Source organism: Equus quagga, unplaced genomic scaffold (assembly GCF_021613505.1).
Source record: "Equus quagga isolate Etosha38 unplaced genomic scaffold, UCLA_HA_Equagga_1.0 220_RagTag, whole genome shotgun sequence".
NCBI lineage: Eukaryota > Metazoa > Chordata > Mammalia > Perissodactyla > Equidae > Equus > Equus quagga.
The window spans coordinates 4,881,543-4,899,012 of record NW_025799647.1 but is presented as its reverse complement, the minus strand read 5'-3'; the positions used below and the strand labels follow the sequence as shown (position 1 = coordinate 4,899,012).

General features: G+C 55.7%; 1 protein-coding gene across 5 annotated transcripts in view; it reads right to left on the bottom strand.

Moving 5' to 3' along the window:
- Positions 1-176: 176 nt before the first annotated feature.
- Positions 177-17,470, bottom strand: part of LOC124233719 (spectrin beta chain, erythrocytic) — a 114,308-nt gene continuing 97,014 nt past the window's right edge. For 3 of the 5 annotated variants that reach the window (XM_046650847.1, XM_046650846.1, XM_046650845.1), the window contains 7 exons: positions 16,663-16,859; positions 16,308-16,357; positions 15,746-15,824; positions 6,249-6,544; positions 3,559-3,732; positions 3,257-3,299; positions 177-3,112 (listed from right to left, as the gene is read on the bottom strand). In XM_046650847.1, coding sequence (XP_046506803.1) covers positions 2,945-3,112; positions 3,257-3,299; positions 3,559-3,732; positions 6,249-6,544; positions 15,746-15,824; positions 16,308-16,357; positions 16,663-16,859 — 1,007 coding nt within the window. In that variant the 3' untranslated portion in view covers positions 177-2,944. The remainder of the gene's footprint in view (positions 3,113-3,256; positions 3,300-3,558; positions 3,733-6,248; positions 6,545-15,745; positions 15,825-16,307; positions 16,358-16,662; positions 16,860-17,470) is intronic. The other 2 variants (XM_046650849.1, XM_046650848.1) reach the window with 2 other exon arrangements.

Below are 17,470 nucleotides of genomic sequence, written 5' to 3'. Positions count from 1 at the left end.
GGGTGCTGGCAGACAGGTCCTGTGAGACTCCTGGGGACAAGCCAGAGAGTCTGGCTGGCCTTCTGTCTCTGTGGTGGTCCTGTGAGCACAGATTCCCTCCTTGCTCGCTCAACTAGCCTTCCTTGGCCTAGTTCAAAGGGAAACAAGGCTAGTGGAATAAGAAACTGAGAGAAATATGTAGCGTTATTGATTTATTAGAAAAACTAGTAACTGGGTTTCCTCTGGTTGGTGGAAGCACATTTGAGCAGGTGGAGGACAGGCCCGGCCGGCCCCAGGGCCAGCCCCAGATTGCATGGTCTGTGCCCTACAGAGTTGCAGTCCTCTGCAGCCACCTCCTCCCTTGCATCCTCCCTGAGCTTGCTTGTCCAAGGGACTGAGCCCTGTGGTCCTCTGGATCTCTGCTCCCTCCACTGAAGGGAGGTGGGAGAGCCAGGACCAGCCTCGGGGACCCCAGTTGCCCTCCAATAGGCAGGAAGGAGGAGTGGCGGGGTGGGGAAGCAGAGCCTTCCACAGGCTGCCCATTATGGGTGCTGGAGGCGGTGGGAAGCCCATGGACCCTCCACACCCACCTCAGCCAGAGTGAGTTGAGGCCAGGGGACAAAGGGGAAGGGGAGAGGGAAGGACTGCCTGACCATGCCCAGAAGGAGCTTCCTCTAAACTGCCCTGGGGAGGAAGTCTGGTATGCTGGTGTGGACTGGAGCTGTGTCGGCCTGTTTGGGAATACTGCTGAAGACTGCAAAATAGAAAATGTAAGGAGGACAAAGAGAAACTTTGGCAGAGCACTTAGCCCCCGTGTGGCACAGAGTCTCCCCACGTTGGGCGCCTGTGGTCTCAGTCCGGTTGGTTGAGCGTCTTGGGGCCTGTGTGATGGGGGGGCGGGGGGATGCATGGGGAGCTGGCAACAGGTAGTGGGTCACATGCAGCTGGCTGCCCTTGCCCAGCCCAGGGCCCTGGCTTGGGGAAATCCTAACTCTTCCTTTGGGCCCTTTCATTCTTGGGTCTGTGGAGTTGCTGGAAAGTCCTCACTTCAGGTGCAACTTTGGCACACATGGAGGGGAGAGGGTGGCCCCTTGTCCCTTGGCTCCCTAAAGCCTGGCCCAGCGGAACAGTTGAGGGAGACACCTGCGACCGTTTGCTCTTCAGCAAGGACCGTACTATCTACCCTGGAGCAGGACATGCCCTCGGATGCACCAAAGGCCTTCTTTATTGCCTGGTGAGGACAGTCACCTCACTGCCCCTTTGGTTTCCCCAGGTCTAGAAAGAGGCTGGTGAATAGTATACACTACATTCCCTGTAGGTGCAAAGAGGGCTGTAGGGTTAGATGCAGAGGCTAAATGAAGACCCTGGCTCCAGAGGTGGGACCACCTGATCTGGGGATGTCAGGCTCCATTGGAGAAAAATGGTTCTCGTCTCCAGGAGTTGGCTTCACCTTGACGTGGGTTGACCTCCGAGCTGAGCCTGCGCTAAGGGCTCCTTGGAAGGCCTAGTAACTCTGGATGCCTACCGCTGTGGTTTCTTTTGGAGCCTCACCACTTCCCGAGGAATCACCTCAGTGTGCCTACGGCTCCCTCTCATGGGAAGGTGATGGGAAGAGCAACTGCAGGCCTCAGGGACCTTTATGGTCTCCCCAGGGGAAAATGTCTGCCACCCCAACTTGACCCCTTTTGGACCTAACCCCAGTTAAGATGCTGAGCTGGAGCTGTATTGCATTCAGAGTGGTGGGGGAAGATCCTTGTGGAACAAATGGTCGGTTCCCTCCAGAATTCTGGCCGCGGTAGCATGGGGAAGCCTGTCCCTGGGGATAGAGGTTGCAGGGCCCCTTTTGGATGTGCTTGGGGCTGGGGGGTGGTACGTGTCTGAAGACCTCTGTACCCATGTGATCCGCACCCCTCCTCCCCCATACCCAAGGCCAAGACCTTCAGGAGAAGCTGATCAAGGGGTGCCACACCTTCATGGCTCTGGCCCCGGCATTGTTCCAGCTGTCCAGGAGTTGTGTTACATGGGTGGCAATAGCTAGATGTGGCCACGTTTGCCACTCCAAGGTGGCAGGTCATAAACTTTGCTATTTGTCCAGCCAGTACCCTCAGATGGTACCAGCTACAGACAGGATGCCTTTGGCATTTGGCTTTGGGAGGTTTTCCTCCAGGTGCTGGGGTATCCATCTTGCATCTAGGGGTCCACTGTCTCCCTAAGGGGTCCTGGGTCCAAGTCGGCTATTGCTGGTTTGGCTGCTCTTGGGAGTAGGGGAGGGTCCCAGAGTGGAGAGGCAGAGCCTTGGGCAGTGTGACCTGCTACCTCCTTCAGGTCTGGGCCCTGAGCTCTGACGGTAGTTTTAAAAGAGGCGGCTGAGAGCTTACTGATCCTTCTACCACCTGTGGTGGGAGCAAAGGGGTGCCAGAGGCCCCTTGCAGTTAGGACCCACTGATGGTGGACGGTGCACCTCCCCCCCCATTTTTTTGGTGAGTGGAGGAGGGAGGAAAGGACGTGGTGGCCCCTGAGGTGAGAGCCCCAGTTCTAAGGAAGCCCAGTGGAGAGGAGGCCTGTTGTGTCCCCTCAGTCCCCGGCAGCCCCTGGCCCAGAGCTAGGTATCTGTGGGCCCACCTGAAGGCTCCTTCCTCATGCCCCTAAGCGGCAGGTCAGGCATTTCCAGTGTCCTCTTCCCTTTCCCTTTCCCTGGCTGTGGCCAAGAGGAAGGTGACCCCAAGCAAGACTCGCTTTGGGAGTGGACAGCGTCTGAGGAACCCCATCTTTTCCTCCAGCCTTTAGGGGGTCTCGGACTGGCACGCCCTCGGCTCGGGAGGTGGGGCGGGGGAGAGGAGGGCATGTGTCCCGAGACCTTTCCTGCTCCGTCCCTGGGCCTGGCCTCTGTGGGGAGCGGAGGGGCGCAGGAAGCCGAGCTGCCTCCACATGCCTGCGCCCCGCCCCCCGTGGGCGCCGCGAGGAACTACTTCTTTTTGGGGAAGAAGCTGAATCTCTTCTCCTTGTCCTTCTTGCCAAGGCTGGCGTCAGGACCGGCGAGGGAGGGCAGGGGGAGGCTCTGTGCCTTGACGCGGATGCTCTGCGACTCGTTGATGGCTGTGCTCACACCCTGCAGCCAGGACAGCATCTCTTCCTGCAGGGAGGGAAGGTCAGGGCCCCTCAAAGGATGGGGACCCCTGGGACTGCCTGTTCTGGGGGAGCCTTGAGATCAGGTGGCTTGGGTATCCTCCACCAGCCCCTTTGTTGGTACGGTCTGGGCTTGGACTCTTACACTTACCTCATCCTTGCCATGGAAGAGCCACTCGCTGCCATTGCTCAGCCTAGGGGGACAAAGGGTCTCCTGTCATGTGGCCACCTCTGGAGCCCTCTGCCTGAACACAGGGCTGGCTCTGATCCCACAGCCTCCTAAGCCCCCAGAAGCCCAGCACCTTCTGAGAAAGGTAAAAATCTGGACCATCGGCCTGTTTGATTTGAAAAATCGCTGAGGAGAAACCCAGGCCTGGAGCTGGTTCTTTGTAATGGGCCACTAATGCCAAATCCAGCCCCCAGGGAAGGGGCGGTGCACAGGAGGGGCCTCACCTCAGCTTGAAGACGTGCTTCTTCTTCTTGTAGTTGGCAGCAATCTCACAGATGGCATGTCTCAGGGCCAGGGGCTCCTCCCCATGGTAGGGCACCCCCAGGGCCAGGTTCTTGGCATCCTTGTAGAAGGTCAGTTCGCTGTTCCTGAGCACACAGTACAGGTTGTTCCAGGACCTGCGAAGATGCAGACAGGCAGGTCACCCACAGTCCTGATACAGCATCTCTGTAATCAATTCCTATAGCTTTTCCATTTTTTCTATTCCATCATTTTTGCCTGATAAATAGTAACACATTTTACTGTAAAAAAAAAAAAAAATTGGAAATTAAAATCATCTGCATGTAATTTCACTACCAAAAGTTAACTATTATTAACATTTTATGTATTTCTAGTCTCTTTTCTATTCACATATTCACATTTATAGCTAAAATTGGATTACACTATATAATCCATTTTTGTCTTGCTTTTAAGCTCAATACCATATCATGAGTATCCTGATATCCTCAAATATTTCTTGAAAATAATTTTGAATAGCTATATGGTATCCTATCATATACATATGTACTCCCTTTATTGGTGGACCTTATAATACTGGAAAATTTATCCACAATTTTTTTTTTAAAGAAAGATTGGCCCTGAGCTAACATCTGTTGCCAGTGTGGTTTTTCTTTCCTTCTTCTCCCCAAAGCCCCCCAGTATGTAGTTGTATATTCTAGTTGTAGGTCCTTCTAGCTCTGCTATGTGGGACACCACCACTCCAAGGCTTGATGAATGGTGCTAGGTCCATACCCAGGATCCAAACTGGCAAAATCCTGGGCCGCCGAAGTGGAACGTATGCACTTAACCACTCGGCCGTGGGGCCAGCCCCTACCCACAATTTAAATAGCTATGTGATAAACATTCTTGTGCATAAATTTGCCTATAATTCTGATCTTACCTTGAGATCCATTTCTAGAAGTAGAATTATTGAGTCTAAGACCAACAGTGTAAACTTAACTTTTCAAAGATTTCCACAGCATTAGCATATTAGATTCTCACTACAGAGCTGTGAAGTGAATGGAGCAGGGTTTTGTTTTGGTGGTTGTTTTTTGTTCTGTTGCTGCTATATGCCCTGTGTACTGTACTAGCACTTTATTTATTTATTTATTTTTTTAAAGATTGGCACCTGAGCTAACATCTGTTGCCAATCTTTTTTTTTTTCTTCTCCCTGCCAAAGACCCCCGATACATAGTTGTGTATTTTTAGTTGTGGGTCCTTCTAGTGGTGGCATATGGGACACTGCCTCAGCATGGCCTGATGAGCAGTGCCATGTCCGCGCCCAGGATCCGAACCAGTGAAACCCCAGGCAGCCAAAGTGGAGCTCGTGAACTTCACCACTGGGCCACAGAGCTGGCCCCTGTACTAGCACTTTTTAAAGAAACACATTTGTGCAAATCACGGCTCATCTCAACTGCTACGTTTGTGGAGAACAAGAAGCTCATAAGCTGATGTGCGCTGACGTGACTCCTTCACTGACAAATGGGAAGCACGTTGCACTTTCACAGTAATGAACGCTGAGGACCATTAAACTTCTCTTCCTCCTCCGTCTCCCTTCTCCCTCCCTCCCTTTTGAGGGCAGGCAGGTGGAGAACCAGTAGGGCACACAGGGAGGAGGACTGGAAGGTCAACAGAGAACATGACCCTACAAAGCCGGCTGCAGAGCCATTTTACAAAGCCCAGCTCGGGGTCCTTCCTCCAGCCCTCACCACCACCTTTGAGCTCGAGTAAGGTGGTTGCTAAGAAGGAGCAGGTCTTGGAGTTAAAATCCTGCCTTGGACAAATGACTTAACCTCTCTGAGAGTCTATTTCCCCGTCTGCAAAATGGAACCTCAATATCACGGGGTGGTTGTGAAGACTGTATGAGTCCTCACAATGCCTGGCCCATAGCAGGTGCTCAGTAAATGCTAGTTTCCCTATCCTGGTAGATTCTCCTTATAAGTAATAAACCCCTTTGGGTTGCTGGGCCCCCGAATTCATTTTTGGAATTTCAGATAGCTTTGTTGTGTCCCCCAGGACAGGCTCTGTGTGCTGCCAGTTGGCCTGGGAATATGGCTGCCCTGTTTTCCTGGGACCCTGGACTGCTGCCTGAGGCATCCCTGGGTGGACTGAACCCAAGGACACGACTGTCTCAGGGTCAGGGAAGGACACAGCTTCTGAACGAATTCCTCAGGGTCATAGAGTCACCTATGACAGCTCTGGGAGGGGCTTCCAGGAGGCATCTACAGGAACCCCTCCTCTCCTATTTTACAGCTGGGGAACCTGAGGCCCAGGTTGGTTAAAAAGTGAGAGTTGATTAAGGATGTGTTGTTAGTGCCGAGACCTACCTGTCTGTTACCCAGCCCTGGATAATAACAACTTCACTAGTTCCTGCTCCGCCCTGGGCGTGCTGTCTGTACTGAAGGGGCTCTTATCATCCCCATTTCACAAATCGAGAAACCAACTTAGGCTGAATCACTTGTACAGGTCATGGGATTTGAACTCAGGACCAGAAGTGAAGCTAGGCTTTTCCCATCACGCCAAGTAGCCCTGGGCTGGCCCAGACCAGAGGCAGAGGGCACCCTCCCCCGCACAGAGCCATGTTGCCTAGGCTCTGTTGATGGAGAAGCCCCTAGGACCGCCCACCCCTCCCAACTGGGGCCCCTCGCCCACACACCTGTTGGATGCCTTCTTGTTGGGCCCCTCCAGGTCATGCTTGCGGCCCAGGTAGCCCTCCATCTGCACGCTGTGCCCGTGGTCCCGTTGGGCTGGCAGCGTCGTAGGCTCGTCGCCCTCGCTCAGAGGTGTGTCCAGGACCTTAAAGAGGGGCTCAGTGGCGGGCCTCTCATCCCCACCGGATTTCTCCTCCTGCCCTTCCTCCTGCTGCCCTGGGGGGGGTGGCGGCTGCAGGTCCTGAGGCCACTGCCTCTCTTCTTTCCCCTGCTCAGGGGCATATGGGAGGAGCACACCTTGCTGAGGGTTCAGACCCAGGGATGGCTGCTCAGCAGAACTGGGAAGTCAGCAGGCCCCCCCCCCCCCCCCCCCCCCCCCCCCCTGGTTCCCTTCTGCCTCGTGGCCCACCCTGGCTCTCGCTCGACTTGCCCGCTTCCCTAGACTCTGCCTGTATCTCTGCTCCATTCCCACCTCCCCCTCCAATCTAACACAGCAACAGAAGGTTCTGAGAGTGAGCTGAAGGGGCCCCAGTGAGATCTCCTGGGGTGGCAGGTTCAAATGCTGCTGGCAGAGCCCTGGCAGAACCCTGCACGGCTCCAGGCTCCAGCTCTGCTTCAGCCAGATGCTCTAACTCCAACTGAGTTACACGTGGGCTCTGGCAGGCTTTCATATGAAGAAAGGTTCTGCTGCTAAGACAGATTGAAAACACACTTGTGCTAGGGTGTTGAATGGGAGCTCTTCTGTCACCTTCCAATTGTGTTTAAAGCCTCTGTTCAAGCTAGGGCTGTGCAAGCTAAGGAGACCAGGCCCGAAGTCTGCCCCACCACCGTATAAAGGGAGACCCAGACCCTCCCAGCACCCCGGGGGAAGGCTGTGGCTTTGCCCTCCCTGCACCTCCCTGTGGAGGGCACGTGCTCCTGGCCCCGCCCAAGGCAAGTGAGGGGCCTACAGTCGAGCCATGCATGGTATGTCAGGAGCCCACGAGAAAGGAAGCAGACCTCCCCTTCCCCAGCTGGGCACCTCCTATGCAGACACCATGCTGATCTGCCCTTGTGTCTAATGCAGCAGAAGAAAGAGAGGACCGATCCAGGCAGCCAGCCTCCCACCGCTAGGTGGGGCAGGAAGGGATAAGTGTATAACCATCTGGCCAGAACCCCGCCCCAAAGGCCTGACTGCTGGGGACCTTACAGCATCAGTGGGAGGGGTCCTGTAGACCCCCAGGCAGGTCACACCTGGATGCCTGAAGGATGAAAGGCATCGACAGCTCAGGAGGACCAGAGCCACCTCAGCCAGTAAAGAGACACTGCCCCTTTTTCTACTCCCTACTCCCTGCCCCAACAACTGAAGATGGAGGCCCAGAAGAATGCCGGGGAGGGTCAAAAGAGACCATGTGCTCTCCATTGTGGGTCCTTCAGACCACGGGTCAGACCTCAAGTAGAGACGTGGAGGATGCAGGTACCATACTGGACATCAGATTGACGCTTTCAACTGAAACAGACTGTGTAGACTTTCAGTCTGCCCGAGATGGCATTAAGGAATGGGAAGGAAGGCTCAGTGGAGACAGGGGTTGGAAGAAAGATAGATGCTCATATTTGTAGCCCATCAAATTAGGACTGTTCAGTAAATAGGTTATAAGTTGGGGTTCCAGTAAGATCTCATTAAAAGAAAGGATAATGTAGCCGGTAAAGTTGAAAACCACTACCCTAGTCTAACACCTTCAATCTATGAGAAAGCCAATACTCAGAGAGGTTAAGTGACTTACCCAAGGTCACACAGCCAATGGGTATAGGAGGCAATTAAGAGCATGCATTCCAGAATTGGACAGAGCTGAGTTTTTATCACATCTTTAGGGCTCTCATCTTTTCCTGCCTAGAGCCCCTTGAGAGTTGTGGCTGGGCCACACTCATCTTTATGCCTCTTGCAGTGTTTGTATCTTTGAGTGTCTGCAATGAGCCAGCATTGGCCACAAGGATCTAGAGGCCCCAAAACCCTGCCTGGATTATCCTCTAGGAGGGAGGAACGGCAGGCATGGCAGGAATGGGGCTGGGAGCCAGTGGACCCAAGCAGGCCAACCCTCTGGCTTGGGGATAAAGGTCATGGAGGTGGATTGTCAATGCAGAAAGTGAAGCCTCTTCCCACCTGCCACCTCCCAGCCGGCTGGCTGCTTCTCCCGCTGATGGGCCAGAGTCCCTGCCCCTGCCTTGCCCTGGGGTCTCAGGGAAGGGGCAGTGGCAGACAAGGGCAGGGAAGCCCTGCAGACCCTCACAGCCATGTCTGCTCCTTTCCCCCAGCCTCCACCCTCGCGGGACTGGTTTTACTAGAGACCTGGTGCCCACATTTTCTTCCTATACTTTCACTTCCATTTTCCTTCCTTTCGAGAACTGTCCTCTGAAAATAAAGATGAGTTCTGCCAGGATTGCCCCCCAACTTAACGTCACCTTTCATCGGCTTCCTCCTGATGGGTACCTGACCCACATTCCCTGGCAGGGCCATTCGAAGGCCACGGCCAGCATGACTGAAAGTTATATGGCTACACCGTGGGTTGGCTTTGGAAAATGGGAGGCTTCCAGTGTATACAAAGATTTCTTCTGTGCCCTTGACTGTTCACGGGGGGACAATTTAAAATGCCCCCTGTCCCCTCTACCCTGAAGGCCAAGGCCTGAGGAGGAGGGGTCAAGAATGGGGGTGGGAGTGGAGGAGTTTGGTGGCGGCTGCCCCTTCCCAGGCTCAGGGGTCAGGACTTCTCTTCCTCCCTGGGCTGGGGGAGGGGACACAGATGAGAAGATGGGGGCGTGCTTTGGGCAGGAGGGCCCTCCTTTCCCAGGCCCCAGGGGTAAATATGCTTTGTGCTGTCTTCTGAGGGAGAGCTGGGGAAGAGAGGGCTAGAGCTGGGTTCCGCCCTGGAACCGTGCCACGCTCTGATACGGAGATGCTGAATGGCCAACAGGTGGAGGGATTTGTGGACAGCAGAGGGCCAGGAAGGCACCGGCTGCTCGTGATGCTGTGGGGGCCGGCAGGTTCTGCCAAAAGGCCTTGGATGGATGAGATGATCTACGAGCCCCTCCTACCCTCCATGCCTAAGGCAGAGGGCCTGCTGCTTTAGCGCTCAGGTCATTGGGAAGAGGCGCAGGTTACACCTGCACTGCTAGGGGTACCCAGCCTGAAGTCATCACTCAGAGGAGCTGGGAGCACTCTGAAGGGGACAATCAAGCTACCTGGAGGAAATTATGGATGCCAGGCTGGGTGGCTGGGGAGTCTAATCCATAAGTGGGAGTGAGAGATGAGAGAGCATGGCCCAGCCTGGGGGGCTGGAGTAAGGGGAGGCTCACCTGCAGCGTGGGGCCAGGTTCCCTGGCTTGGGGAACAGGTGGGTGGGTGGGGGCGTCTGAGAGGAGGTTGTGTACGCTGGCTGCTGGGATCGTGATGTCAGAGGAGGGCAGGGGACAAGCAGCACTGGTGGTTTTTTGGGGGGACATTGGGAGGAAAGGGCACAGACAGGAGAGCCTTTAAGACCTCCCAGAATTACAGTCAAACAGGGAGAGGCCCCAGCTCCAGAAGCGGAGGATGGCCACCTTGGAGTCTTTGCAGGGTCCTGCCTTGCTAGGAAGCTGGCTTGGGCAGGAGAATAAGGCAGAGGGTTTGAGGGTCTCCTCCACAGAGGAGGTTCAAAAAGGGGAGGGAAGGGATGGGATCCCTGCATTTCTTCTCTGGTGTTGAAGGTGTACTTCCAGGCCCAACCAGCAGGTGGTGGAGGGGACGAAACACAGAGCTAACTCTCCAGCTCCCAGAGAAAAATAACCCGGCGGGTGACCAAAGGGTCTTTTGGAGGTTCTAGAAGATGCTCCGTGAACACAGATACATTAACAAGCAAGGAAACACAAGCGAGGGGCTCCTCCCTAAAGGAAATGTCCATAAGTGAGAACCAAGGCATGAGGATGTGTCCCAGAAAGAGACTGTTGTACCTTAGCTGTGTGGTGGTCTTGCCCACCTATCTCACAGCAAGGCGCGAGCCCGAGTGTGTGTGCAGGGATCTCCAGGGAGGGGCACTGCAGGAAGCTTGGTTTGGGAGACTTTGGCAACGGATGTTAAAATCCATACGGAGGATGTTGCTTTTAAGAGATGAAGCACTGCGGTGAGGGATGGAGAAATGAAGGGAAAAACGAAGACAAGTAAGCATCTACTAGGTGCCAGACGTTCCACCTCCATTCTCCCTTGCAGTCCTCACACCCTCTCTGCGAGGTGGGTATCATCACTGCCCCTATTTTACAGATGAGGGAATCGGGGTGTCAGGGAGAATGAGTAACTTACCACAGTCTAGTGAGTGGAAGGTTGAGGATGCTGCAAGTGGGTGGGTACTATTGCTCCAGAGGAAGGTACCCATCGGATGGGGCTCATGGTCTGAGACGAGCCCGGCTTGTGTAAGACACATGGCCGACTGGCTGAGGCAGCATGATTATGTCAGAGCCACACCGGAAGGGGCCGGAATTGGGGCTTGGGGCCAGACAAGATCTACTGCTAGACACCTTAGGCAACCAAATAGCACTGCGAGACTCGGGTGGGGGAAGCTGGCCACTTTTGCAGCCAAGAACATCTACCCTCCCCTGGCATCTGATGTCTGGGCTCTGGTTCTCTGGGTGAGAGGTGAGGGGGCTGTCAGCAGATGGCTTGGGAAGGCTGTTCAGAAGACAAGCATTTGCAAGAGAAGAAAAAGAGATGGTTTGTTGAGTTGAGAACGGCCAAAGAGATGAAGAGATGGCAACTTAGAGGCAGCAGAGACAAATGCCTGAAGAGAGAAGGGAGCAGCTGTTGCCCAACAAGAGGAAGAGCATGGGAGGAGCTGTGTCTGGAGCAGGCAGTGAGGGGTCCCTAGGGTTGGTGGCAGGCAGGGTGAGGGGCTCTCACAAGAAGTGAGATGGGGAAGCACGGTGGCTCAACACTGTGCCCCAGGGGGCAGCTGTCTGCGATGACAACTGGGGAACCAGGGAACACAATGGGAGGGGACACAGAGCAGAAGGCCACCAGGTAAGGTGAATGAGGGGGAGTGTGTGTGGGGGGGTCCCCTCCAACAGGGAGGAGGAGATCTGGTCCACCGCCATCACAGGGGAGAGGAGAATGAGGCTTCCTTGGGAGCCATCTTCACCATTCCCACCACTGGTGTGGGCTCTTCAGGTCCCTGTCCTGGAGGAGCTTGTGGCTGCTGGATCCCTTGCTGACCCTGAGCCAGCCACTCATCATTAGAAGGACTAAAAATAGTTAGAAAACACTGACTCGCCCATCCAGATCCACTACCAAATGGTCAAGTTGGCAGCTCCGCAATGCCTCCAATGTTAACTGAGTCCCATCCTGACTCCATCAGTAACTGGGATGCTCTGAAACACAGCTTGGAAGAAGGAACTTAGGAGAAGCCTTTGGAGCAGTGGGCCAGGAAGACCACATCTGACCACAGCAAAGAGAGCTGGGCACACCCAGCAGTGGACAGATGTCCACAAAGAGCCTAGAGCGGGTTTCCCTGGAGAGCCTGCAGTACCAGGGCACGGGGGCCAGACTGCAGGCAGACCCGCCCCTGCCGCGCTGACTCAGGCATCCTGCAGAGACAGGGACACGCCCAGGTTAAGGGGAAAACTGACGTTCTTTCCAGGCCAGGTCTGCTCATTACGAACAAATACACGATTTGCATTTGCTGCAAAACGCCTGAGACAGCAGCCCAGCTCAGCCTCCCAGGAGGAGGGAGGAAGGACGGGGCCAGCTTGCTCAGGCAAGAAGAAACACAGCTGCTGCCTCCACACCCACATCCCTTCCATCCAGGGACGTCAGAGCCCTGCCGCTGGACGCTGATTAAAGCTCCCGTCTGCCAGCAAGGCTGCCGCTGGCGGGAGTTACCCAGGTTGCCAAGAAGATGACAGCAGCTGTCTGCAAGCTCAGGGCCCGCTTAGCCCCTGGGGCACCCTCCCTTACATTCGCCAGTGCTGGTTACCTCCCCAAAGCCACAGAAACCTCTAAGACTACGGAACGGAGAGGCAAGGGACCTGGGAGTCTTGACTCCCCATGTGCATCCCCAGTGAGGCATCCAGTCCTCTCTCCGGGGAGCCAGGTGCAGGCAGTCTTGGGGGGTCACGGTGAGAGTGATGTCTGAGCGTGGGGCTTAGGTAAGAGTTTTCCCTGACAATCTGATGATGAATGGCACCCAGGCAGCTGCTTTCTGGAGTGGCCTCGCACCCCAGGGTCCCCCCTGCACCACAGACTGGATCTAGCCTTGAGGCCTGGAGGCAGACAGGGCATGATTGCCCCCAACCACCAACCCTGAAGACAGACTCTTGTTGTCATAGCCCCTAAGAGCACCAATCCGTTTCAAGGATGTCACTCTAGTTGTCACAGCAGCCCTGCCGGGAGAATTCCTAGAGCTGGCCCCACTTCCCACCCGGAAGCCAGGAACTAGACACAGTGCACAGAAGACAGCCCAGGTCTGCCCGCTGGGGACCCTGAAGGCGGGGGTGACTTGCATCCTCTGCAACACGTTTCTTCTCTGCGAAGTCAACCTCAACATCTCATGACAAATGCAACACTGGGGGTTCTGAGGCACCCAGAGCCTGGAAGATGGGGACGCATGGCAGGACTGCCAAGCCCTTCCCAGAGCCACACCAGGATAGAGGGGAGACACATAAGGCGGAGGACGTTGGGGTGAGGATGCCCCAGGCACTGAGAGGAAGGAGAATGGCTCCGCCTGCTGCCAGGCCCCTTCCAGTACCAGGGGGCCACCTTCAGGGCCCTGACCTCGGCAGGAGCCGTGGCCCACCCCTGCCTCTCTTCCCCAAACAGGACGAACACCCAGCCCTCTGCCTCTTCTTCCCCATCTGCAGCCTCACAGCAGCTGGCACCTGACAAAGGAGCCAGGTTTCTTTGAGCTAAGGACTCAGGATGAGATGAGAGGGATAACCACCCCTCCCACCCCTCCCTTGATTCAGGGAGATTGTTGACATGCAGGAACGTTCTGGACTTTCTGTAATCCTGCAGAGAGGGTTTTATAAGGACAAGGAGACTGAGGAGGATCAGGTGGTTTATCTAAAATCATGGAGGAAGGTTCCGGCAGAATTAAGGATTAGAACTCAGTGTCCTGACTCCCACATCTGCCTTTTGTAATACCTCATTTCTTCTGCTTGGCCTCACAGGCACTTACCTGCATGAATGGGTTAGTTTCTACCAGAACATGCTCTAATGTGGAAAGGTCAGAGGTGAGGGAGGCAACGAATTAGACAACGATGTGCTTGGGGAGAAGACCAGTGCAGGGAACAAGGCTCCAGTCCCTGCGTGTACCCACGTGAGCATGCACACACCGGGCCAGGAGGACGGGCAGGGCCTGGAGGGTGGCCCCCAGTGGTGTGCAGTCTAGACAGGGGTCTGGGTGTCTGGTCCACTCCCGTCTGTTCCCCAAGCAGGAAGCTGGCATGCAGTAGTGATGGGTTTCACAGGAAGCAGCACTGCATGGGTCTATGCTACGGGGCACCGACACCAGACCACACACGTGGGACAGCAGGAGAGCCACCGTCAGTAATTCAGCCCTACCCCGGGAGGAGGCGCAGCAGCCAGCCGGCTCTTCCTGGGGGAGGCCTGTGGTTTCTGTAAAGGTTTCCCAGCCTGCATGGGACCCATTCATATCAAAGACCAAGCGGGTATCATACCCTCCCTTGGAGTTTTGTGGATCCTCATGAAAACTCAACAAAGGGCTCAGAAAGGAGCAGCAGCAGGAACCTGTTTCCACAAGGCCATGGGCCTGGTGGGCATCCGATTCGCCATCTGGTTTCTTCCTGGTACCAGGCACAGGCCAGTTTTCCCATCTGGTGGAGTGGCTGGCTCCCTGGGAAGGGTCTCAAAGCGGGGCTCACTCCCTCCTTTCAGGCAGATACTCAGGTCCAATCAAATTTTATTCCCCCCAAACCCAGTGACATTCAGGTGTTGGATGGAGGCGGCTCTGATGCACACGTAATTACATTTGACAGACATACATGACAATGACACAAACAATGGATGGAATTGCTCAGGTGGTCACAAAGGAGCCCGCAGACCCGGGACACCACTGCACGCAGACACACAGGATGCACAGCCGAAGCACAGGTGGGGGCGGGAGGCAGGGATGGTCCCAGCCCCAGTGTCCGCAGTCCATGCCAGCCCCCAGAGTTGTCTCTCCTTCCGGCGGGGGCTGTTGCTGGGGAAAAGGGGCTGGGACAAAGTCCACCAGAGACCCCCACATGTGACGATGAGAGCTTCAGAGGGAACTTCTGGGAGAGATGGTCCAGTGGAGCCCAGGACTGCCCTCTGCTGGACCTGAAGGGCTGGTGCAGCTCAGAAAGGGAGGCTCTGGCCAGGCTCGAGGTGGCAGAGAGAGCTCAGAGTGTGTGGGAGTGTGGTGTGAGTGTGCATGCGTGTCACTCTCAGAAGTGTCAGAAGGGCTGAAATCTGAACCTGACAGGGATTCTGCACAGGAAATGCTCACTGTATGCGCATTTTTCTGGGGTGGTTGGTGTACCAGAAATTTCCTCCTAGTGTATACAACCTCCCTAAACACCCAAAGGTTCAGGTGAGCTTGCCTGGGCCCCTGGAGAGGTGAGGCACATGCAGGATGAAGCCATGCAAGGCACATGCTGAATTCTTGCTGTCTTCTCAGTCAGCAACTCCCCTGGGCATTTCCCGAATACCTGGGTTACAGCCTCCCAGGCCCCCTGCACAGACCCCCTGGGTCCTTTTAACTAAGGGACCACATGAAGCCATATACCCCAGGCCTCTGGCAGCTGGTCTGTGTTGGGTCCCTCCCTCCCCTCCCCTCAGCCAGGACTCTGCCACACCCTCCTTTTCTACAAGCTGGGGGGACTGGCCCTGTGACAGAAGCCCTGGGCTCTCCCTGACTCGTGCGGGGCTCCTTCAAGTCTGTTCTTGCCTCAGCACCAGCTGCATATCCAAACTCACTGCCCCACAGGCATCAGGCCGGGACGAGGCGAAGAGGAGGGGCTCTGCACAGGAGGCACGGATCTGCTGGAGGGGGGCTGTCCCCACTTCACTGCCCTAAACGCCTGAAGCGGGGGCAGGCGAGGGGACAGTCTATTTGTGAGGGTGCGAGTGTGTGTGTAGGGGGTACTGTGTTAAGGACGGAGTGAGAGGGAAGGTGGGAAAAGGGACAGTGTATACAACGAATCAGCCCTGTATAAACTGCTTCCCCTGACGTGGAGGGTGATGTCTTTATACAATAAAACTTATTAGACTAGATAAAACCAAACTAAGAGAGTCACGTCACTGGGCGGGCCTGTTAGTTTCTTCTGGGTGGAAGGGGGAGAGGAATTACTCTTGGAGTTAGGAAAACCTAAGTAAAAAGGAAGACGGATGGGAAGGAGTCTGGGGGGCGGGGCGGCACGTGTCCGTCCTGGCCTTCCGCCCTGGTTGAGCCTAGTCGGGATGAGACTACTCTGGCAGCAGCGAACCCAAGGAACTAGACAACTGGGACATGAAACTGACCGGGGACGTTCTCTCAGTGGCCGCATGATGGGGACCTCGGGGAGCCTCCCCTGCTGTCTCGCCTTCCTCCTCTTGAGGCCTATGGAAGACAAGGTGCCTTTAGAAAAACAAGCACCTCCCGAGGCCAGTGCCCGTCTCCAAGGCCCGGCTTCCCCCTCTCACCCCAGGGGAGCACGGACCTCCTGCCCAGGCCTCCCGCCAGCCTGGCAGGAATTTAGCAAGGAGCCGCTTAATCTGCCTCGATCTGAGAAGTTAAGGCAGAAGCTTCAGAAAGGGACATGGCTCCATGCAGAACGGCCTCTGGGGCACGTGTTCAGGCGGTGCCCAGAGCGGGAGACAATTCTGCAGCAGTGGATGTATGGGAAATAAAAGCCCCTCTCCGCTCTCAAGCTCCAGACACTGGATTTCTCTGACTAGTGGCCCAGTGTGAGAGGTCACCTGTGTATTGTTCAAACATCAGGGGGCCTGTTTCTGAGTATGGGCGCCCTCCTCCGCCTGCCCCCCACTCCCCGCCTTGGCAGAGTGCTCCCGCGAAGCCACCGCCTGGCACTCCCACACTCACCCAGTCTCCTCCGCAGGTCTCGGTGGGGTCTGGAGTTCTTTTAGCTCAAGCTAGAGGAGGAAAAGGCCGAGGGGCTCAGAGTGGCCACGAGGGGAGCCTGCTCTCAGACAAGCTTTCTCTAGATGGCTCCCAGCACCTGACGTACCCTGGTGTTTGTTCCTTTTGGAATTACCTCCTTTTGTCTCCTTTTTGCATTTGAAGGTCAGTACTTTCTCTCTCTCCTATTTCCTTCCCTCTCTCCCCCTTTGCCAAGCCTTTTACCCCGTCCATCCGTAGGCGCCAAATAATGGGCTGAGAGTTCTGGACTTGAGAGACCCCCAAGGCGAGGCTGCCACCGCCCTGAGCCCCAGCTCACCGTGGTGGGCTTCTCCAGGGCCGCAAAGCGCTCCGCCCAGCTGGCTGTGGACTTCTCAAAAGCCTCATGCCTCCTGATGAGCTTCTCCACACTGTCCACCGTGTGTCCAAAGTCCCGGCTGGCCAGGTAGGGCTCCTGGGCGATGAGCCACGCCTCAGCCACGGAGGCGTCCCTCGAGAACTGGCACACTTCCAGCACTGCCAAGAGAACAAGCCACAGACCCACCCAAAGGCCCAGGGGTCTGTTAGCACCCGGAGCTAACAGCAGCTCCTGCTGGGACCTCAGGGGCCACTCAGTAGACAGACACAGAGCTGGCGGTTAGGGAAGAGGCCCGCACAGGTGTCCCTGAATCATGTGGACACCCTGCTCAGTGGTGACCTGCTGCCTGAGGCCCCTCCATCACCAAGTGGGCCCTACCTCATGTTCACCAAGAGCTATAGTTTAAAAACATGCTAATTAGAACAAACGCTATTCTGAAAACAAAATGCAGTTTAGATGTACGCCTTTGAGGAGAGCTTTCTCCTCAGCCCTTGGCTATCTCTCATAATTGTGTGTGAGCAGCCATGGCACCAGCCCCTGCCTTCGTGGCTCGGAGCTCTGACCTGAGTGGTGGGATTTCCTCCACCTCTCCTGGGCCTCCAGCTGCAGAGCAGAGAGCTCCTTCCACCTGACACACCTCAGACCAAACATCTGGGATGCCCCTGACCCCTCCTCAGGCTGCAGCTCTACAGGGATGCCAGCCCTTCATCGGGAGGGGGGGAGCAGAAGGATGGAAGGCGGGCAGGGCGCAGGTGCGCTGGCTGGTTAG